A 21143-nucleotide genomic window follows, 5' to 3' on the forward strand; every position below is an offset into this window, starting at 1 on the left:
TCGTTTATGTGATTAATTTGAACAAACTCAAAGACTTCTCAGTCATGAGTACCAAACTAATCTCTGAACTTGGAAAGTTTACTCTCTTTTCAACTTTTGTCTTTTTCTTTTCTCTCCTTCCAGAAAGTAAGTTCCCTCAGGGCAAAAAAAAATTCTGTTTGTCTTTCTAGGAAATGAGTGTCTTTTCAAGTCCTGTGTAGAATGAAGGCTCAAATATTTGAATTGTTAAATTGTTTTATTCAAATACAATATTTCTCCTCATTTTCTTAGTTTTTAGAAATCAGCTACCCAGGAAATATGACTTGAAAAAACTGAAAAAGGCACAAATAAAAGGGAAAGATAAACTGTGCTCACAGCTTGAAAGAATTAATACCATTAAAATGCCTACACTATCCAAAACTGTCTACAGTTCAATGCAATCGTATGAAAATTCCAATGGCATTTTCCACATAAACAAAAACAAAAAATCCTAATAATCTTATGTTATCACATGAGACTTTGAATGTTTAAGCATTCTTAAAAAGAACAAAGCTGGAGGCATCACATTTTCTGATTTTAAACTACATTGCAAAGCTATAAAATAAAAGTAGCATGGTACAGGCATAAAACCTGACACATAGAGAAATGGGACAGAACCATATGCTCCAAAATAAACCCATACCTTTATGATCAACTAATATTTCACAAGAAAACCATTATAATCAACCAGAAAATGATAGTCTTATTAATAAATGGTGTTGGGTAAAGTGTATATTCACTTCCAAAAGAATGAAATTGGATCTCAGTCTTACAATATTCACAAAAGTGAACAGAAGTAGACTAGATTTTGGGTAGTGAGCACACAATATAATATACAGATGATGTAGGATAGAATTGTACACTTAAAATTCATATACTATTATTAACCAGTGTTACTTCAATAAATTTAATTAAAAAAATAAAATGTGATATATAAATGTATGTATATACAATTCAGCCATAAAAAAGAACACCTTACCATTTGCAACAACATAAATGGACCTTGAGGGCATTATGCTAAGTGAAATAGGTCAGATAAAGAAATACAAATACTATATGATTTTACTTATACATAAAAGCTAAGTAATATTGAACACGAAAACAAATTTAAAATAAATAAAAATTTTAAAAATAAATAAGAAATAAAACCATCGAATTTATAAAAACAGGAGTATAATGGTGGTTGCCAAGGTTGAGGGGTGGGGCAAATGGGGAGAGGCTGGTCATAGGCTACAGACTTTGAAGTGTAAAGTTCTGGGGATTAAGTGACATTGACCATTACTGCAAATGTGGTTCTCTTCTGGATGCCTGTAGAGGTGCTTTTGACAAATGGATGTCCTAAGATTCACTAAGTCATCCCTTCTTTGCTACATCATTAGGCACATGCAGGACTGGCTTTCGGGGGTGTCATAGTCTCTCAGCAGAAACCCTTTGGGCACCCTTGCCTTTCCCCCTGGCTCAGTCACCCCTGGAAATTGGTATGTCTCTATTTTGGAGGTTTAGTCTCATCCATCTTTCCTTTAGCAAATCATAGCCCTGGAGAGCTATGCCATATCAGGAAGGGCCCGGGCTGTCAAGAATCAGGATTTATACTCTGCTCTCGGCTGCACAGAAAAGGCCTTCCTGGCAGAGGCCAGCCCTGCAGTGTGTTGAGTGACACTTGCAGCCTTCAGATGGAAGGGATAACTCAAAACTGCCTAGCAATTTATCTGGCCCTTGCTCCTACAGGATGTTTCAGGGTGTTACAGGGGTGATGTTCAAAAGGCCAGGTGGTCACCCTCGGTTCCTGATCATGGAGTGGGCACTCGGGGTAAGCTCAGAGCAGTTAATGTATGGGAAGTGTTATGATAGCTAAGGCTGTGTCCATGCCTGTCCACACATTGTCAGATTGGTGGCCTCGCCCTAGTGGAACTCCTTCCCTGCCCTTTCAAATGTCATCTGTCAAAGCTCCCAACAGGAAAGGTTCACACCCCCCATTACGTGACCGCATCACAAGATGGTGGAAGAGAACACAGGGGGCTACAAGCTCTATGGGCTGGGGCCAGCTGCCAACTTAGAATGAGTCAGTAACAGCACTTCTGGGTGTGTAAACTGGTCATTATTTGAGAACATGGAATTCAGAACCACTGGCCCCAGGAATTACTTTGGCCAGCAAGAAGGCATATCGGATTTCCCTTGACCAAGTTTACAGGCCCCTATCCTGGCAAATGAGAACCCATCCCTGATCCATCAGGTCCCAGCCAGGGAGTAGTGGCCACAATGTAGCTGACAGACTGGAGGCCCCCAGGGGCTTTCTTTCTGCCTCAAACAGAATTGCATAAGGAAGGGCAGGGAGGCTGGGGATCCAAGTTCACATGGAGCAGAGGAGCCGTGGAGCGGTGATGGCAAAGGGATGGAGCTCTAAGGCTGCACATGATTCTTTTCCATGGAGAAGGAAACTGAAGGTAAGGGAACTGGGATGGAGTAGGGCCATTCTCTCTTCTCTTGGCCTTCTGGGGACACCAGGAAAATCTTCCCAATGTCCTCCTTGTCCTCACAGCAGAAAGAGCTGACCCAGTGTGACCAAGGGCCCACCTGTGTTCCCACTGCTGAGGAAGAGGCTGCACTGTCAGCCTGGACACTCAATCACCCCTGAGCATAAAGATGCCCAGTTCTTCTTGGTCTTGAGTGATCTGCTGGCCAACTAGGACTTGGGCTCCCGCTGGCAGAACAGGATGTAGCTACAGGATAGAGTGGCATCTCTGAGTTCCCAAGAGCCACACCTCAGGTGTCCCTCCCAGTGTCTGCCCAGCAACTGGAGTCTGGGTGACCCAGCAGTCACAGAGAGCAGGACCTGGACCCAGGCCAGGCTCTGGGCTTCAAAGAAGAGAGGACATAGGGACTGAGTCTTAGGGACTCAACCCTTGTAAGCCAACCCTCTCTAATGACAGAAGTGTACACTGAGGCTTCAGACAGCTGAGACTGCTATGCCACTTTTGTGCTTCTTGATTGGGAGGGCCAGACCTCACTGTTCCCCTCACCATGTGCACTAAGAGAGGGAGAGACTGGTCCAGGCTCCGCCAGCCTGGGGGGATTGTATGCGTGTCTTATGCGGAGCCTCTGTTCACTTATCGCTAAGGTAGCTGTGACTCCCCAGCTCACAGGGGCAGCTGTGAGGCTCTCATGTGAGAAGGCTGGTCATGTGCTGAGAGCTCAGGTCTCAGTACAGGGCTTTCTTTTCCCAAGCCTCCATCCTTGTCATGCCTACCCAGCCCCAGACTCACCCACCTCCAGATAATCCTCCAACTCAGTGTCTAGCTAGCATCACTAGTTCAGTGAGCATTGGGCCAACAAGGAAGGGGACAATACCCTGTGTAATTGGCATGGGGTTGATGCAGGACAGGGTAAATTTCCCCAAGTGGAGGGAAGATCAAGCCCTGTACCAAGAGAAGAAGAGGGTCCTTTGGCGGAGAGTGCAGAAAGAATTCAACACTCATGCTAAAGTTAGAGTCAAAAGGAAAGTTTATTAGAAAAGGGATAACCCTCCACAGACAGAGTATAGTCTCCTCTCAGAGTCAGACAGTGAGAGGGACAGTAAGAGGAACCAAAAGAGACATGGAAAGGCAGTGAGTAGGGGCCTGAGTGTTCAGGGAATTCAGTTTATATGTTATTCTTTAGTTCCCATTTCCTTTAATATGGATACACAGTGAGGAAGGGGAAAGGGAAGAGTACGTAGCTCCAAAAGTCAGCTGGCTGACACTTCCCAGCCTTTAATCTTTAGGTTCCCCATTGTTTTAGCCATAGGGTATCACTCTTGGTTCCTGTTTCCCCTTCACAGGTATGGGAATGGGTTGTTAGCAGTCCCAGTAGAAATCTTCCTTGGTTCTGAAGGTGTCCTCCAGGCCTGGCTGCAGGGCTGATCAGCACATTGCTATCTCAGAATGTGGCTTGATTAACATGTTAATTCTCTTTCCTCCTCCATTAGCATGGAGTGAAGCCCTGCTCTTGAGTGCCTCCATGGACCCTCTTCTGAAAACTCCTCACCTTCAGCCTCCTTGGCCACCTCAGGGTTCCCACCCAGAGCAGCCCAGGACCCTTAGAGCCTGACATCCCATCCTTCTCCCCTCACCCTCCAAGAACTCCACAGACTCTTCCTCATCACCTATAGGGCCTGTGGTCCTGGGGTCTGTGGTCCTGCGCCCCTCTGTACCCCCAAACTGCACTCTCCTCTTCCAGGCCTCCTTCTGGTCACCCCCAATGTGAGATTTCAGGCTCTGTGGCAACAGAGGCAGGGCTGGATTTGGAGACCTCCAGCTAACAGAAAAGATAGGGAGCCACACTCTTCTGTCCCTCCCCCACAGATACACTCACCTTCTGCAGCCTCTCTGGTCTTTCTGGAGGTTCCTCTCCAAGGTGGCAAACCTGGAGGGCCACTCCTGCCAGGGTCGAGAGCAGGGTCAGTGAGGCCAGAATCCCCTCCTCTCAATTCTCTCCAGTACTGATGGCCTCTGACCCAAGGACATCTGACCCATGTCTTCCTGTACCAGTGCTGCCTTGTCCTCTAGCACGCTCTGATCCTAGAATAGTCCCAGCTATAACGTTTACTTGGTGTGCGGCCTTGGGCCTGCGACCTGACCTTGCTGAGCCTGTTTTCTTATATGGAAAGTGTGAGAATCCCCCCTGCCCTCCAGGGTCTCCTGAGGGCTCAGTGTCATCTGTCATCACTGCTCTCCCTTCACCCTAACATAGGGAGGAGATGAGAGAATTAAAAATGTTAATCAAGCCATAATCAGAGACTGCAATATGCGGATCAGCCCTGCAGCCAGGCCAGAGGACACCTTCAGAACAAAGGAAGATTTCTGCGGGGGACTGCTAACAACCCATTCCCCACACCTGTGAGGGCCTATGGCTCACAGGCTGGGAACCGCCAGCAGGTCTTTCACTCTACATATTCTTACCTTTTCATGCTACATACTATTCCCCTTCCACACTGTATGCCCAGCATCAAAGGAAATGAGAACTGAAGAATGACATAGAAGCTGAATTCCCTGAACACTCAGGGTCCTTCCCAGTTCCTTTACTCTGTCTCTCTCACTCTCTGCCTCTGTCTGTGGGATGTTATCCCTTTTCTAATAAACTTTCCTTTTGACTCTAACTTTGGCGCGTGTGTTGAATTCTTTCCACACTCTCCGCCAAAGGTCCCTCTTCTCCCGGTGCAAGGCTTCGTCTCCCTCCACTTGGGGAAATTTTCCCTGTCCTTCATCAACCCCTCCAGGAGGAGCTGGGACAAAGCTGTGCACCTTCCCCTCATCACCCACTGTGAGGCAAGAGCACAGGGTCACTGTCCTCCGTTTCCCAGATCAGGAGACTGTGGGTCAAGCCGCTCCAGCCTGTCCCATCCACACTGGAGTCTCTGCCCACCAGGCTGGAACCTAGGCCACACCAAGCCTTCAGCTCCCCAAGGAACGCTCAGGATGTTCCCTGCACAGCAGTCTGTCTTCATCCACTCAGCGACCAGCCCTGGCTGAGGATCCTAACTGTCACTGACTGGCAGTGACTGGTAGACGGGTACATTGGGAAGTCACACATATCTGTGTGGTCCGGGAGTTTGGACCTGAGGCTAGGCAGCTTTTTTGTTTATCTGGCCCGTGGGAATCCCTGCAGTGCCCACCCCTGGGGCAGGCAGGGTACTCCCCCCATGAAGATGTGCTGAAGACAGAAGGAACAGCGGGAGCCTGGCTTCCTGAGCACAGGTTTAGGGAAGAAAGGTAACCTGCCGCCCCCTTTACCCAATAGTCTGCCAGCCAGCAGGATGGACCTGCATAGAAGCCAGAGGCCGGCTGTATCTGCCGGCTCAGCATTCCCTCCTGCAACAGCACGTTCTCCTTACTCACAGTCAGGGCCTCTCGTCCCTCAGACTGACCCCAACCTGCACGTAGTCAAAACAAATGCCTGTTCCTCTTAATCAGACAAGAGCGACTGGAATTTTTTAGAGCAACTTGAAGTCATGAACTATCAAAGCCACATCCTGGTCTCCCCCTCCTTGCCCCTACCCCACTGCTCCTCTTCCCAGACCTGCTGTCTCTCCACTAGCTGCAGTTTTTTAAATGTTAGAGAACTCTTTCTGAGTTAGGAGAAAGAAGGGAAAGTGTTTAGGAACAATGTGTATGTTGGTGGAGGAGGAAGTGTAATCCCTTTTATTAGAGAAACTGAAATCCAAACTGCCTGCAAGAGGGTGTTCACTGTGTTCCTCTGGCAGGAAGGTCCCATGGGACTGGGACAGGAGCTCTCACTGGTCACCTGGGCCTCCATTCCCATTTTCATTGAGCAGTTCTTTTTTTTTTTTGGATAAGTTTTGCTTTCAACTGGACATAGGGTTCTATTGCTATAAACACTTGAAAATCTCAAGTTTGGCCCCACCTAGGATCTGACACTGCCAATTGATTCCTGAGGTCCCATGGAGGCTTATCGACCCTGCCCACCACCCTCAGACCCTGTCTACAGGGCTGGCTGCCTCCCGGGAGGTCCCAGTAGCTGAGGGGGCCATAGCAGATATATGGGAGATCTCGCACCACATTGGCACTCTTGTGGGAGAAGCCTACCTACCTGGAGACTCTCCCCACATCTGTTTCTGATGGTGAATCCAGGTGCCCAGAGGAGAATGCCTGAGGGGGTAACCTCCTAGAGAAGGAACGGATGAGCTTCAGGAGGAGCAAGAGTTCTGCTTGCTTTAGCTTTAGTCCCCCGCAATTCACACCGCCCCACCTGGGTGGGACAGATGCCCAGGGAGCAGAGGAAGGTCACATTTGGGATCAAAAGAGTAACACTCACAGGGAGGAGTATTTTAGCTCAACACAAAAAAGGAGCCAGGTAGGAAGTAAGCCTCCCAGCACTGGGACCTAAAGGTCTAGGTCAGTGTGGCCTGGGCAAGAGGGCCCCAGGGACTATGCAGGGCCTCAGGATACAGACTTCAATCCTGAGAGCTGAGAAAGGAGGAGAGGCATTTTCAAGGCTCCAGCCAGACAAGAACTCTGCTGGACCTTTCATAGCACATTGTGACCTCCTTGGTTCAGTGTTCTAGCACTATGGCCGTCATGCTCAGGTCCCCGAGGCAGGTGGTGATGACAGAGCTGTCCACAGAGTTGACCACACTGTTGAACTGGGTGATGGAGGCACAGATGGTGGGTGCCAGGTGCTCATGCTGGGCTTTTCCCTTTGGGACCAGACGGAGCCCAGGCTGTGATGGGCACCCCTCCATGTCTGGTCTTGGTGATGGTGGTAGATGTGGGCCTGGAGGGGTGGATGTGGAGAGAGGCAGGCAGAGAGAGATGGGATCGTGGTGGAGATAAGACTCTAGGGAACAAATCAGCCCAGCCTCCTCCTGAGTTTCAGGGGCCCTGGGACCCCATCCACAGTTCTCCGTGACTCCCATACTGTAGTTGAAGCCACCAGACCTCAGCCCTCCCATGGGAATCAGAAGATGTGTAAGATCAGGGTTCTGCCAAGCCCTCCCCACCCACAATCCACAGACTCTACTCCCACGAAGCCCTCCTCTGGACCCACAACAACTCACTTTTGGAGGCTGTCCTGTGGTCTGTCACCCTGGTCAAAATGTGAGAAGATGCATCCAAATGTAGAGGATGTCATGAGGGCATCAGATCTGATGGATGGTGGATAGAACCTGCAAATGATATCTAGTGTGACTGTCCCACTCACTGACTAGACTGGGGCTCAGAGATTGTGTCTGCTTCATTCATTGAGTTATGCTAAATGTCTCCAAAATGTCTGCTTATAGTAGGTACCTAATATACACTATTGAATAAATGAACTCCCACCAGAACTATCCCAGATATCTGAATGGGCCTGGGGCTGCCTGCTATTCCCAGAGATCCCTCATCTGGCTACGTTGAGGGGAAGGACAAGGACCACTAGATGGAATCTCAAACTCCCTGACAGGTTGTTTTCTACGTGCTTTTCTAAATTCAGAAGTGCCATAGGCTGCTGATGACCGAGGCAGATGTCTGACTATTCATGGGGGTGGGAGAAATAATTACCATGAACACACAGCAGTCCTGGCAGCCCTTTCTGCAGAGCCAGGGACCAGGTAAGCAGCGACCATGGCTTGTCTCAGTTGTCCCTACGAGAACCTTATGAGGTTTATCCTCTTCTTCTTCACTTTTCAGAGGAGCAAACAGGCTCAGAGAGATGTGATGACATTTTCAAGACACATGATTGGCAGTGGGCAGAGTCACCACTGTGTCCAACAGGGGTGGGTGCGCATCTAGTCAACAGCTGGTCTCAGACCTGCTGGGCTGGGGTGAAGGTCAGTGAATGACTGTGAAGGTAGGCAGTGGCCTGGGAGATGTTTCTATCTGGGAAACCTGGTGTCATGGACTCTGCCACCTTCTTCAGTGTCCCCTCCTGCAGGGCCTGCATCCCATAGGCCTTACACAGGTTAAGAGTTAAGTCAGCTTCACGCTGGGTGGGACAAGGAGGGACATCTGGTTAGTGGAATCATGAATCACCAGGATCCAGGTCTGGAGCCCAAGCAGGAACTCGCAGCCCCTCAGGGACATGTACAAGAGGGACAGGAGTGTCCACAAGAGTCTAGCCTTTAAAAGTTAAGTTTGGTGGGTGAGGGACAGTGGAAAGACAATTGTTACCTTCTAGGCATTTTTTTCTAGCTAAGGAATGACAGACCTCCCTGTATTAATAGTCCGTTTAAATAATATTGACCCAGTAAGTCCTTGACAAACATCTCCACTACAGAGATGAATGCAGAGGCTTAGGGATGTCGATTAGCTCAAGGTCATGCAGCTCAGAACTGAGGACTGGCCAAAGCCTGGGCTGCATGCATGGCAGTCCCTCTAAGCTACTGAGATTTGACCCACTCCTGACAGATAGGGAGAGGGTCGGGAGACCTTGTCCTTCCCCAGTTTGGAGACAGTGTACAAGATAAACAGCCTATGAAAACCACTGACTTCAAAAAGGACACTTATTTTTTCTTCCTTTTCTATTACATTTGGAGATACTCATTATAAAGATCCCAGCAAAGGGGCAAATGCCTGGAAATTCCAGAGTGGAGAAATTTGGTCACTAGGCAAGAATCTGAGATGGTAATGCGGGAAGGGAAAAACTCGTGGGGGTGGTAAACAGCTGACAGGTGACTCAAAGAATCACTGAGGCAATTAAAAATCAAGGATCAGTGTGATTGTGTTGAATAATCTGACATCAGATTGGTAAAAATGTAAAAGAATGAGAAAGCTTTGTGTAGGGCTAGAGGGTGAGATGTAGCCATTACCAGGAATTGCTATTGGCAACATCATTCATGCAGCCTCTTCTATTTGCGGTCTGGCTGTAGCTTATTCACATTTCCATACTCATTTCTTTCCACCAGGAGCCCCATTCCTAGGTGTCTATCTCCAGCAAGCGATTAGTATATATTGGGTCACCCAAATTCCCATATTTACTTTGTAATACCTAGAACTACATAATGTGCCTATATTTGGATTTATGGCCTTTGAGGAAGAAATTAAGGTTAAGTGAGCTCATTGAGACGGGTCTTAATCCAATATGACCGGTGTTCTTAGAAAAGGGGAGGACACATGGAAGTGCAGGGGGAAGTCCAAGCGATGCAGAGCTAGAAGACAGTCATCTACAAGCTGAGCGGAAACCCCTCAGGAGGAACCAACCTTGATTGACAACCGCATCTCAAACGTCCATCCTCTAGAATTGTGAAAAATAAGTGCTTACTTTTTACACCACTCAACATGGCATTGTGTGGAAAAGGGTGATGGTGCCCACAGGAAACAGGCTGCTCTTTTATTGGCTTACTGACATGAGAAGGAGGGAGCTCTTACTGGGTCTGAGGACTTTGCAGAAATATGTTCAGATACCAGAAATGTGACTCCTGTGTCAGTGAAGTTAAAACAACCCTTACCCTAACCCAACTCCAACCACTACCCCTAACTACACCTATCCCTACAGACTCCCTAAAGTCACCCTACCTACCCCTAATATTAACCCCTTGCCCACAGTCTTACCCATAACTTCTCTCCATAACCCTAACACCCTTAACCCTTAACCCAATCCTTAGTTCTAACTCTAGCCCTAATATTAACCCCTTATCTTCGCCATCACCCTAACCCCTCACCCTAAAACTAACCCTAACCTTAAATCTAGTCCCAAACCTAACCCTAATGGTAACCCTAAACCTAACTCTAAGCCTAAACTTAACCTAACACTAAATTTACACTAAAACTAATCCCTAACCCTCTAATCCTAACCCCTGACCCTTATCCTTAACCCTAAACTTAACTCCCAACTCTAACTCTTTAACTCTGACCTTGACCCTAACCCCCTGACCCTGATATTTAACCTTAACCCTAATCCTTAAGCCTGGGCCCAAACCACTAACTCGTAACCCCTATTTCTACTTCCCTACATCCTTTCCCTGCAACATACATAGAAAGACTTCTTGTTGGGGGCCATGAGTTGGTGGCCTGAGAAGGAACAGACAGCTGGAGTTGAAAAGAAAATTAAGAGTTTGGAGGCAGCTTTGCCACAGGGCAGAGTATCCACTCTCCCAGCAGCATGCTCACGGTCCCATAGCTGGGGAGAGGGAGAGATGCTAGTCCGACGGGCAGAGATTCCTTAAGTCTCCCAGGGACCTGCCTGTCTGGGGCCATCTGTAGAGCAGCCTGGGGTGGACAGGATCTGGGGTCCTGTGTCCAGCTCTGTGGAATCTGGAACGAGCATGGGAAACCCCCAAATGTGATGGGCTACAAGAGAGGAGGCCTCTGTCCTCTACAAGTTGGGTGCATGGAGTGGAGACCCCAGGATTCCACATGGTCAGAGATGGCCCACTGTGCCTGAGGTCCTTGGTTGACCTCCAAGCAGAGAGTAGCTGGGGGACTTGGGGGACTGAGGACATAGTGTAGAGTAGAACGAGGCCGAGCAATGACCAAGAGTCTAGACAGAGTCAAGGACATGACCATCTTGGTTGGAGCCTTGAGGTCCTCTTTTGGAAGTGGGGCCAGGGTCATTGTGCCGGCTTGGTGAGTAAACTGGCCGTCTGAGGCCAGCAGAGAGTAACTGAAGACCAGGGAAGATTGAGGGCCCTCTCTCATTGTCCCTGGAACCTACATGTCCCCTCTTACGCCTGCAGCACCCAGAGAGCTGCTACCTAATGACACCCAAAGGTGTGTTTTCTGCCTGTGCTGCAGAGGCCGCACTGACCACCAGGGGGCGGGCTGTGCCCATTCTGCTCAAGGGAGTAATGAGAGCAGGCAGGGACACCAGGGGTTATTCTGTGCATACCCCTGCATCCAATCAGATAGTACCTCTTCTCATTAGCATTCATCTGGGAATGTTCAGAGGTGAGGGGGGGCTTCAAATCCTCTCATTCACTGATTCAGCTACTGTGCCCTGGACATTCATCCTGTGCAGGGGCCAGGGAAGGCCTTGAGTACTGGCATCATGGGTGGTCCCTGTCCTCCAGGAGCTAACAGTCTTGGGGGTGGATGGATAAAGGCAAGAAAACAAATGCATATGAAGAAGAAAAACACATGCTGTATTGAAAATAAAGTGGGAGGGAGCTAAGGCGGAGGAGAAAAGGAGAGGAATTAGGAGACAGGGAGGGGGGAAGAAGGACAGATGGAGGGAAAGGAAGGAGGGAGAGAAGAAGGAAGGAGGCAAAAGAAGGAAAAGGGAGGAAGACAGAATCAATGTTCCTCTTATTTTCTCTGGAGACCACAGGCTTGGTCCTCTGTACCCCGGGGCCCAGGGAGCCACTACCTGATGACATTTAAAGGTGTGTTTTGTTCTATGGTTTCCTGCCTGGGTTGCAATGACAGTAATGTATTACTGTGTGACAATCTTACCCCACACTTAGCGGCTTATAGCATAAAATACTTCACAGTTTCTGTGACCATAGTCCAGACTCAGAGAAGGCTTTCCCCTAAAGGGGTCTTGTGACCTGAGCTGGGCGTGTAGGTACTAGATAGTACCAATAGCGAGGCCAGTGCACCTGCCGAGGACTCACCCAGGCCTCACCCTTTCCAGGATGGGCTGGAGCAGCAGAGCTGAAAGCCTGGCCCATGCTTCTGCCCTAAATACCGGGAAGGGATAGCTGAGTGATTCTCCTCTTAAAGGCCAGGTTTCTTGCTGCCACTGCTGGAAGATGACAGGATCTGAGGGGGACCCCAGAACCCCTAAGCCCTGACTAGAACTGGAAGCAGGGAGTGGGCTCCAGAGAGGACAGACCCTTCTAGTGCTGACGGGTGCTGGCCTATTGAGTGAACAGCAGCCCTCCCAGCTCCACCTTGGTTTCTCCTTGAAGAATGAGTGCTTGCTTGTTTCCTGCTTCAGGAGGACTTGCCCTCCTCAATGGCAGGGCTGGGCCTCCTAGTGTGGATGTGGGCTGTGGGAGAGGGGCAGGGTGCTGCCTTGGTAGCTTCTGCCTGAGGGTTCCTCTGCCTATGATGCTTCCCTGTCTCCTCCTACATCCTGGGTGCCTGGCTGGATCAGTCCCAGAGGGTTTCTATCAGTGTTCACACTTTATGTTCCAAGATGCCAGTGGACCACACCAATTTAACATGCTTGGTTCCAGCTGGAGCCTGGAGCTCACCAAGGCCAAGCCAGAGGCTAAGGAGGACTGGGGGTGGCTGCGATGAGGAGGGGCTAGGCTGGGCCATATAGAATGGGGCAGAGTAACCTCGGCCCACTCAGTGCTGGACTTCGGTCTGGGAATACTTCCTGAGATGTGGCACTAGGGCTTCTCATCAAGGCAATAGGGTGTTTTCTATCTTAAAAGTCGCATGGAAATGTTGTCATGTTGGTGAACATCCCTCTGCCTGCAGATCCAGAGCTAGTGCTAGTTGCATTGCCAGCTCTAACACCCGCACCAGCACCAGCTCCACTCAGAGAACCAGCTCCAGCACCAACTCTGCCAATAATTTCACAGCTCTAGCATCAGTCCTGTGCTAGCAGGAGCTTAAGCTCTAGCCCCAGCTTCAGCACAAATTCTAAAGCTAAAGCCAACTCCAGCACCAACCTCAACACCTGATTTGAAGCCAGCTCCAGAATCAGCTCTATCATGATCTCTGGAGCTAGAACCAGCTCCACCACCTTTGCCAGAGCTAAAGCGAGCACCAGCTAGGGCCAACCTGAGTATCAGATCTTGCATCAGCTCCTAAGTTAGAGTAAGCCCTGGCACCACCTCCAGAGACAGACACTGCTGTATCACCAGCTCCTATGCCAGCTCTCACAATAGTTCTAGCACCAGCTCTAGATCTAGAATCACCTTCAAAATGAATTCCAGAACTAGTACCAGCACCAAGTTCTGAGCTACAGCCAGCTTCAGCACCAACTCTAACACTAAATGCAGAACTAGAGTCTGCACCTGTACCAGCTCTGCATCAGCTCCCGAGGTAGGGGCAGCTCCGGCATGAGTTACAACCTAGCGCCAGTCTCAGTACCAACTCTGACACTTGCACCAGAGTGACCACAGCCCCAGCTCCACAACCAACCTAGGACAGAAGCACCTCTATCACCAACTCCCAGCACTGGCACTAGCAGCAGCTCCACAGCCGCAGCACCAGCTTTTGCATCAGCTCAAGATAGAACGAGATCCAACTCCAGCTCTTTAGCTTTTCCAAACAACTTTTGCTTTGACTTTCTCTATTTCTCTGACCTCTAATATTCACCTCTGCTCTAATAATTTTTCTTTATTTCGTTCTTTTTCTAGTTCATAAAAGGCATCTTCTAACCAACCCCTGGCAATAACCAGCTTTCAGATCCCTCTCTACAGCGTGTGGCTGGCCAGGTAGCTAAACTCAGAAGTGGCCCTAGCTAGCTGGCACCTTCTTCACAACCTGCCAGGCAGGCTACCTCCAGACTCATCTCACCACTGGATCTCAAGATGCCTGACAGTAGACGGGCTGACTCGGACTCCTGTGGTCCACCTGCTGCCTTAAGTGCCTTTTGCTCCCTGGGAACCAGAGGACTAGCTGACTTTTGCTAAGGAGCGCTGGTCACAGGTAGTGAGTGCCCTGCCCGTTGCCGGGCACTGCCCTCTCCTCTTCCATCATCCTTTTGCAGGTACAGATCATGGTCATCTGTGTCCAGAGCACCACTGGGTCTGATGACTGCACTTCTCTCATATTTATAGCACCTGCCTGTGACCATCCCAGGGGCTCCGGCCCTGCCTTCCACTATCCCAGCTTTTGTCAGGCAGATGGAATCCTAAAGGATCCCATCATCGACTCTTGCCTGTCTCCCACACCTTCCCTGGGAGAGACCCACCTGTCACATATCTGGCTCTTGCCAAGTGACAGGAGGGCAGCTGAGTCCTGCTGATGTCCTCTGGTGCCCCTCAAGTGCCAGGCACCAAGGACTTTGAAACCACAGGAGATGGGGTCAGTGGAAAGTGGAGAGTTCACAAGAGGTGAGAGAGCGATTGAATTTTTGTATAAAAGATAAAAAAGTTTACTGATTATTATAATATTCATTCTTTAAATAGCGAAAGTTATATTCGAATATTGTATTAAAGTCTGTTTTTACTACCACCTGGGAACTGTTGTTTTGCTCTTCCATTTCCTCTTAATTTAAATTAGAGAGACTCACTCCTCACCCAATAAGTTTTGCAGGGTCATCAGTTTATTTTAGGTGGGAGAAGGGAGAAGTGCCAGCTCCCCTCCCTGGCTACTGAAAGAGACTCCCAAGTGCCCCTTCCTCAGAGGACAGATTCATTCCAGTGTCATAAAGCTGGGCCAAGAACAGACACAGCTCCTCAGAAACCCTGGGATTTAGAGGTTGAAGGTACTTTCACAGGCAGAGCAATCAGCACTGAAATTGGGTGTCTTTAAAAATGACACGTGCCAGGGCCACTTCCTGCCTTGGGATGGTGGCTGCCTTGCTACACTCTGCTTCTCTTGCTTAGGCACCTTTTGACTGCCAGTTGGGGAACTGTGCTTTTCAAGGTCAACCTCTGGAATTCCATCAGCACTAAATAGGGAAAACTGTAAAAAATAAATAAATAAAATAAATAAAAAAATTAGCAAAAAAACTGAGGGCACATAGGACTTCCCATCATCAGACCCCACCAAGGGCTCTGCAGTTGGCCTTTTACCTAGATTTGAATCCTCCTCGGGGAGAACGCCCTCGCCATCAGGTACTCTGTGTTCACTACTGTTGCTGGCCCTGATGAATGTGCTTTAGTTAGGTCATGGGGGTGTGAACCCTTCCTGTGGGCAGGGCTGAAAAATGAAGCCTGGCAGGCAGAGGAGGAAGGTGCCAGCAGGACTGACACCCAAGGGCAGCAGGGACACAGCAGTACCAATTAAGTCCTGAGCTCACTGGAGCATCCTCTGGGGCTTTTCCCAGGATCAAGATTCAAGGGCTAACAGCAGGCTCAGTGGGGAGCCTCTGGGACCCATATGGCCTCCAGCCAGTACCCTGTCACTTATTCCAACAGCTCCAGAATATGCAGCCTATAAACACAGGAGCCTGCTGACATGTGGGACAGCTCCGAGTTATCTCCTCCTCCCGATGGCTACAAGTGTCACCTCTGCTAAGCCCAGAGAGACTGTGCCAGGAGACATTGTTGGATGGGAGTAGGTGTGCAAGAAGCAGATATGGGAGAGGACATAATGAAGTAAGCAATTGTTGACCAGTGATTGTGGAGTTGATAATTCACAACTTGGGACTCGGATGGTGCAGAGGTAATGTGCAAGACCGAACTGACACATGTGCAGAGTGGTTGTTGATCTGCACGGTAAGTGTGCAAGCACTGTCAGATGGCACATAGTGGTTGCGCAGGATGGGGGAGCTGGAAGCTGAAGAGTGGCCGGTAATCTGTCCCAGAAGTGTTCAGTGGCTCCTGCACAGGGTGTGTGCAAGCAGACACTGTTAAACTGCACACATGGGTATGAGAAGCAACAGCTGATAGTGGTCAAGGGAGGAGCATCTTAAATGCTGCAAAAAAGCATTGCTGGATGCAATCTGGATAGAGCAAGCTGCCCAGACTGGTTGTTGTTGCACATGGTATGTAAAAGGTGACTGGATGGCAAACAATGGGGATGTGCAGTGTGACACTGAGTGGAGAATGAGATGTTGCCTTTTGAATTACGCACAGCAAATGTGCAAGGAGTTATTAAACGGCAGACTGGGTATGCAAATAAAAATCAATCGGTACAGAATGTGTGGAAAGGGAGGTCACTGAATAAACCAGGGAGTGTGCAGAGTATAGTCACAGTGTGTGAAAACAGTGGTCAAAAAAAATTCTGGGGGTCAAATGGCAATGAGGGAGACAGGGGTAGACACTGGGTGGGGCTGGTGGGTACATCATGGGCATCACTGGGTTGCCACAGCAACTGACTGTGCAAGGGGATACTACTGAGTGTTGGAGCAGGCCTGGAGGAAGTGGTTGCTGAATCCCAGTGGACAAGTGTGGAGTGGTTATGTTGGTCAAGTTTATGTGCCAATGTGGCCAGGCTGTGGTGCTGTTTGGTAAAACATCAGTGTGGATGTTGCAGTGAAAGTGTTTCTTAGATGAGATTAGCATTTAAACTAGAAGACTCTAAGTGAAGCAGATGACCTTCCGTAATGTAGGGGGTCCTCGTCCAATTAGTTGAAACCTTACGAGCAAGGACCAAGGTTTACAAAGAAGCAACTCTGCCTCCAGACTGCAACAGAGAAATCCTGCCTGAGTCCAGCCATTGGACCCAAGACTGCATCCACTCTTCCCTGGGTCTCCAGCCTGCCCTGCAGACTCCTTGCTCAGTGCCCCATCCTCTCTTATACTTCTGGGTGGTCCCATTTCCCTGGAGAACCCTAACATGGTGACTTCTGAGTGGCACGCAGGTGTGCAGAGTGGAAACTGGATGGTGCAGACACATGTGTGGAGAATAAATTATCAAAGTGTGTAACATTTGATTTGCTTGGTGTTAGAGTTATGCAAGATTTGGGAGTCGGAAGGAAAGGTGGAGTGTGCAGAAGGGCAGCTCAAAGTGACTCTGGGTGACAAAGAAAAGGTGTGCACCAAGTAGAAGGTGGATGGTGTAAAACAGGTGTGTGAGGCGTGGAAGAGGTCCGGGTACCAGATGGCCTGCAGGTGTGCCCTCGGCAGGGCCCTCTCACTGCCGGTTGAGAGATGCAGGGGTGGCCCTGGAGTCTCTGAAGAGGGCAGGGCTGCAGCAAGCAGGAGGGAGACGAATGCATCAGGGCTCTGCCTTGCCACTTACTGCCAGCAGGGTCCTGAGTGTCCTGATTACGGTGCCTGGCTTGGAGTACTCACCAATAACCTCTCTGGCCCAGGACCTTGCCAGGGAGCAACAGAGCAGTGACAGAAAGGAGGGCTCTACTGAAACAGTGCTTCTAGCATGGGAAAGAGACAAGCCCTGTGCATTGGGGCTGCCTTGGGCCTGTGTCTCCACCCTACAGAGGGGCTTGCTCTAGCAAACTATAAGCCTTCTGGCTGCAAGTCTGAGTTACCACCAACTCCCCACTCACTCCCTCACTGGATCCAAGTTCCCTGTCCTGCTGGGCCTCATGAGGGCAAAGAACCCGAACCCTCTGAACCAGCATTGAGGTCCCAAGATGGCAACAGATAGCCAGGAGAGTACCAGACCTTTAAGAGTAGAAACTGGACCTGGAAGGCCAAGGAAATAAGGCTCAGCAGGGAAGTGACATGTCCCAGGCCACCCAGGAGGATGGAGCTTTATTTCTGGAAGTGACTCTAGAGCTGGGTGAATGCCTTCCACGCCAGGATACGTCATGTGACCCTCATAGCATGCACTAAAGGGATGTGGCGGCAGCCACAGTCTCCTCCAGCTGCTGCAGGAGATCCTCTGGCTTTGGTGAGAACACACTGGTATCCAGTCTCTGGAAGTCAGGGTGGACCACCACAGACGCCAGCACCTCAGCAATCCGGCCAATATCAAAGGTGGCCTGCTGGCGGCCCAGGCCAGTGCCTTCACTGCCCTCTGCCTTGCCAGGGCCTGCCTCTTTCGTTAGGACCAGGAGCCTCCTTTTGGCGATGATCTTGAGGAAATGGTAAAATTCTTCGAAGTTGATTCCGGAGCAGGATCTCATGATGACCTGGGCCAGAGAGGAGTGGCTGGTGAGCCACCAGGCAAGCATCTGCTGACTGTGGGCAGTCCGGGCTATAAAGGACCCCCCAGCTGTTTCCCGGTCTTGAGGATGGAGACAGATACTCGGGGGCCAGCAAGGGATACACAGGTCTGAGCTCTGAGGCCTGGAAGCCCTCTGATCTGTTCCAGCCCCAGACTGGCCTTCACATGGACAGGGCTGACAGCCACCCCATAGCCTCCCCCAACTGCAGCCCTGTCCCCCTCCTGACCAGGCCAGACACCCCACCTGGCAGTGGTTGTGCCAGTCAGGCATGGAGTCCTTCCACTCACTGACTTCCTGCTGTACGGCACAGAGCTCCTGTTGCAGGAAATGCCACATGTTGGCCACGTTACAGCCATTGACCCAGTTGTGGTTGATGGAGATAGTGTCATCCTAAAAGGAGCAAATCGCAGGCAGTCCTCATGACCCCATAGTGTGCACTGTTCTCTCCCACATCCTGAGGTCCTCCCAGCCCTCCTCTGTTGGGAAGGGCCATTCCTGCCTCCCCGCAGGGATCAGCAGGGGAGAGGGAACCGGCACTGATATCCTCTGCGTCCACAGCTAACCCAGAGTGAAACCCTGAGGGCCTGGGATGACCCCACTCCGTGAGGACCAGGAGTGGTGGCTGGGGGTCCCGAGCAGTGCTGTGTGGGCACCAACATGCCCACACCTGAGATCAGCCTTGCCACGTACTATACCTGGGCTCTCTCAAAGGGATGACTTGTCCACTGCGGCATTGGAGGGATGGGACAGCCCTCCCTCTGTGGGAAGTATTGGCAAGGTACTGGGGCAGGCTGAGGGGCACAGCTGGAAGGGGGTCAGGGCCGGCCCGGTGGTGCCCCATGGCTTGTCTCCCTGCCTGCCTGGCCTGTGTGGGAGAGGGAGTGCCCACCCTACCAGGTTGTGGACTTGGTGGTGCCACCCACTGGGCACAAACACCATTTCGCCTGCCTCCTGTGTGACCTCCAGCGGCGGGCTGCAGGGCTGGTGCTTGGGATGCAGGTGGTTGTCTAGCAGTGCAGGGGTGGTCACGTCATAGGGCAGGCCACCGTAGCAGTCCCGCAGGGCTTCTTCTTGTCCTGGTGGGAAGAATAACCACTTTTTCCTCCCACAGATGTTGACAGACCAGCTGAATGAGCGGAAGATGTCGGCATGGAACGGCGACCTGTGCAAGAGCCTCTGTTGGTGCCTTATGGTTTTGCTTCTTCCAAACAAGCTGGCCTGAGGTCCTCAGCCCTCACACCCGCCTTTAAGCCACAGAGGTGAGCCAGACCTCCCAGCCCCACGACAGCCAGAAGGGGGTGCACCGGCCCTGAGCTGAGCCATGGAGAGAGTGGAAGTGGGCTTGGAAATGCCAGACCTGGCAGCCTACGCCATGGTCTGGCTAAGGGGATATCCTGGAGACTCTGCAAGTGCCGACATGGTTCAGGAGAGTGACGGGGAACAGGATGCGAGACAGCAGGTGGGAGCGGACACGCAGTTACCAGGTGCCGGTGGGCCCCATGTAGATGAAGCGGTAGTCGTCCACATCCAGGAAGTCCCAGTACTCGTTGAGCCAGTCGGATGAGAAGTACACGGGCAGGGTGAACACGCCCTCCGCAGAGAAGTCCCTAGAGAGATCAAGTAGCAGGAGGATGCTGCCACCTCTGTGCATCCATGCCCAATGTGGTCATCAATGTGAGGGACCCTGAGCTGCCTTTCAGAGCCAGCACCAACCACCAGGCTGAGTGAAGCCACCTCAGACCACCCAACCTAGTCCAGCCACCGGATAACAACAGCCCCCAGTGACCCCAGCTGAGCTTGCTCAAGTGACTGAACCAGAGTTGTAAGCAGATGACATGGCTGTAGGGTACTGTGACAGGACCTAGATGACCCATGCAGGCAGCAACCCAGGCGCTCTGGGCCCCTCCCATCCCAGCTCCCAGATTCCAGACTCTGGCTGGGTTGGGTTCTAAATGCACCACCTGAATCATGCTTTTTGAAACTGGGCTGCCTTTACCTGCACAGGTGCCAGTCTTTGAGGTAGAGACAGCCCCGGGGAGAGGAGTAGTCTCCCTGGATGAACTCTTTCCAGTAGCTGATGTAGTCTCTCAGGGGCATGTGTTCTTTGGGGTTTGAGTTGTATTCCTGGACCCCACAGTTGGCAACAGGTACAACCACATCTCCTGAAAAGGAAAGGTCGGGCACAGGCTGTCCTGAGCGTCCTCCAGCTTATCCATTTTTTCTGATCCTGTCCACCCACCAGCTCATTGTTACACGTCTCGCATGAATTATTCTAAGAATCCACTCATGCCCGGCCTCCCCCGACACCCTCAGTGGCTCCCCTTCTTCGCATCCTCTTGTAGTCTGACCCAAGAGAATTCGGCAGGGCAAGAGTCAGAGGATCCTGCCCTAGCCCCATGCTCGTGCTCCCTGGTGTCCGGGCCCGGGCCATCGCGCCCAGTCCTTACCGTAATTCTGAAGCAGATAATCAAAGTCGGGCTTCCCACTGGGTGTCACCCAGTGCTTCCTGCAGCCCCAGCTCTCGGTGAAGGCGCTGGAGAAAACACAGGGCACGTTGGGGAGCAGGTAACCCTTGAAGAAGTCGGCGTAGGTAAAGGAGTCTGGCTTCTCGATAAAGTCCACACGGTCCAGGGGTGGGCAGACCCTGCTAGGGAGACGCCCCCGGAGGCCTCGAAAGTGGTTCTCTGCGAACACACGAGTCTCCCTGTCCATCCTGGGCCAGGCTCCGCGTCCATGGGGTGCGGGGCTGCCAGGGTCCGAGGGGCTGCCGCGGGCGCGGTGGCTGCTGAGGGTGGAGGGGAGGCAAGGTAGTCGGGAAGGGTTTTGCCCGGGGATGGAAGGGGCTGCCAAGGGCGGAAGGACTGCAGGGTCGGAGAACCAGACCCGGGGCACGGCGAAGGGTAGGAACCGGAATCTGACCTCAGGATCCCACCGCTTAGCGTTTCACCTGGGAGGTGAAAAGGAAATACTTCCTAAACTACTTCCGCCGTAGACGCTGTGGGCACCAGCGA

The 21143-nt window shown here is 51.0% G+C and overlaps 1 protein-coding gene across 2 annotated transcripts; it reads right to left on the bottom strand.

Moving 5' to 3' along the window:
- Nucleotides 1–17682: 17682 nt before the first annotated feature.
- Nucleotides 17683–21132, bottom strand: JMJD4 (jumonji domain containing 4). Of its 2 annotated transcripts, none has more exons than XM_036224440.1 (6): nucleotides 20580–21132; nucleotides 20129–20294; nucleotides 19614–19739; nucleotides 19027–19294; nucleotides 18376–18447; nucleotides 17683–18096 (listed from the first exon to the last, which is right to left on the bottom strand). In XM_036224440.1, the coding sequence occupies exons 1-6, from the start codon at nucleotides 20842–20844 to the stop codon at nucleotides 17794–17796; spliced, it is 1200 nt and encodes a 399-aa protein (XP_036080333.1). In that variant the 5' UTR covers nucleotides 20845–21132; the 3' UTR covers nucleotides 17683–17793. The 2 variants fall into 2 exon arrangements, with proteins under 2 accessions (XP_036080333.1, XP_015997942.2); XM_016142456.2 differs by having other exon boundaries at nucleotides 18376–18522; nucleotides 20580–21130.
- Nucleotides 21133–21143: the final 11 nt, after the last annotated feature.

The sequence above is a fragment of the Rousettus aegyptiacus genome, unplaced genomic scaffold (assembly GCF_014176215.1).
Source record: "Rousettus aegyptiacus isolate mRouAeg1 unplaced genomic scaffold, mRouAeg1.p scaffold_m13_p_7, whole genome shotgun sequence".
Lineage (NCBI taxonomy): Eukaryota > Metazoa > Chordata > Mammalia > Chiroptera > Pteropodidae > Rousettus > Rousettus aegyptiacus.

What these genes read in the sequence shown, in the direction of transcription:
- JMJD4 (XM_016142456.2), bottom strand. Translation starts at nt 20,844, where the DNA reads ATGGACAGGGAGACTCGTGTGTTCGCAGAGAACCACTTTCGAGGCCTC. An exon ending in ATGGGGCCCACCGGCACCTG is followed by an intron (nt 19,295 to 19,613) that starts GTAACTGCGTGT and finishes GCTCTTGCACAG; the next exon opens with GTCGCCGTTCCATGCCGACA. An exon ending in ACCACCAAGTCCACAACCTG is followed by an intron (nt 18,523 to 19,026) that starts GTAGGGTGGGCA and finishes TGCTCCTTTTAG; the next exon opens with GATGACACTATCTCCATCAA.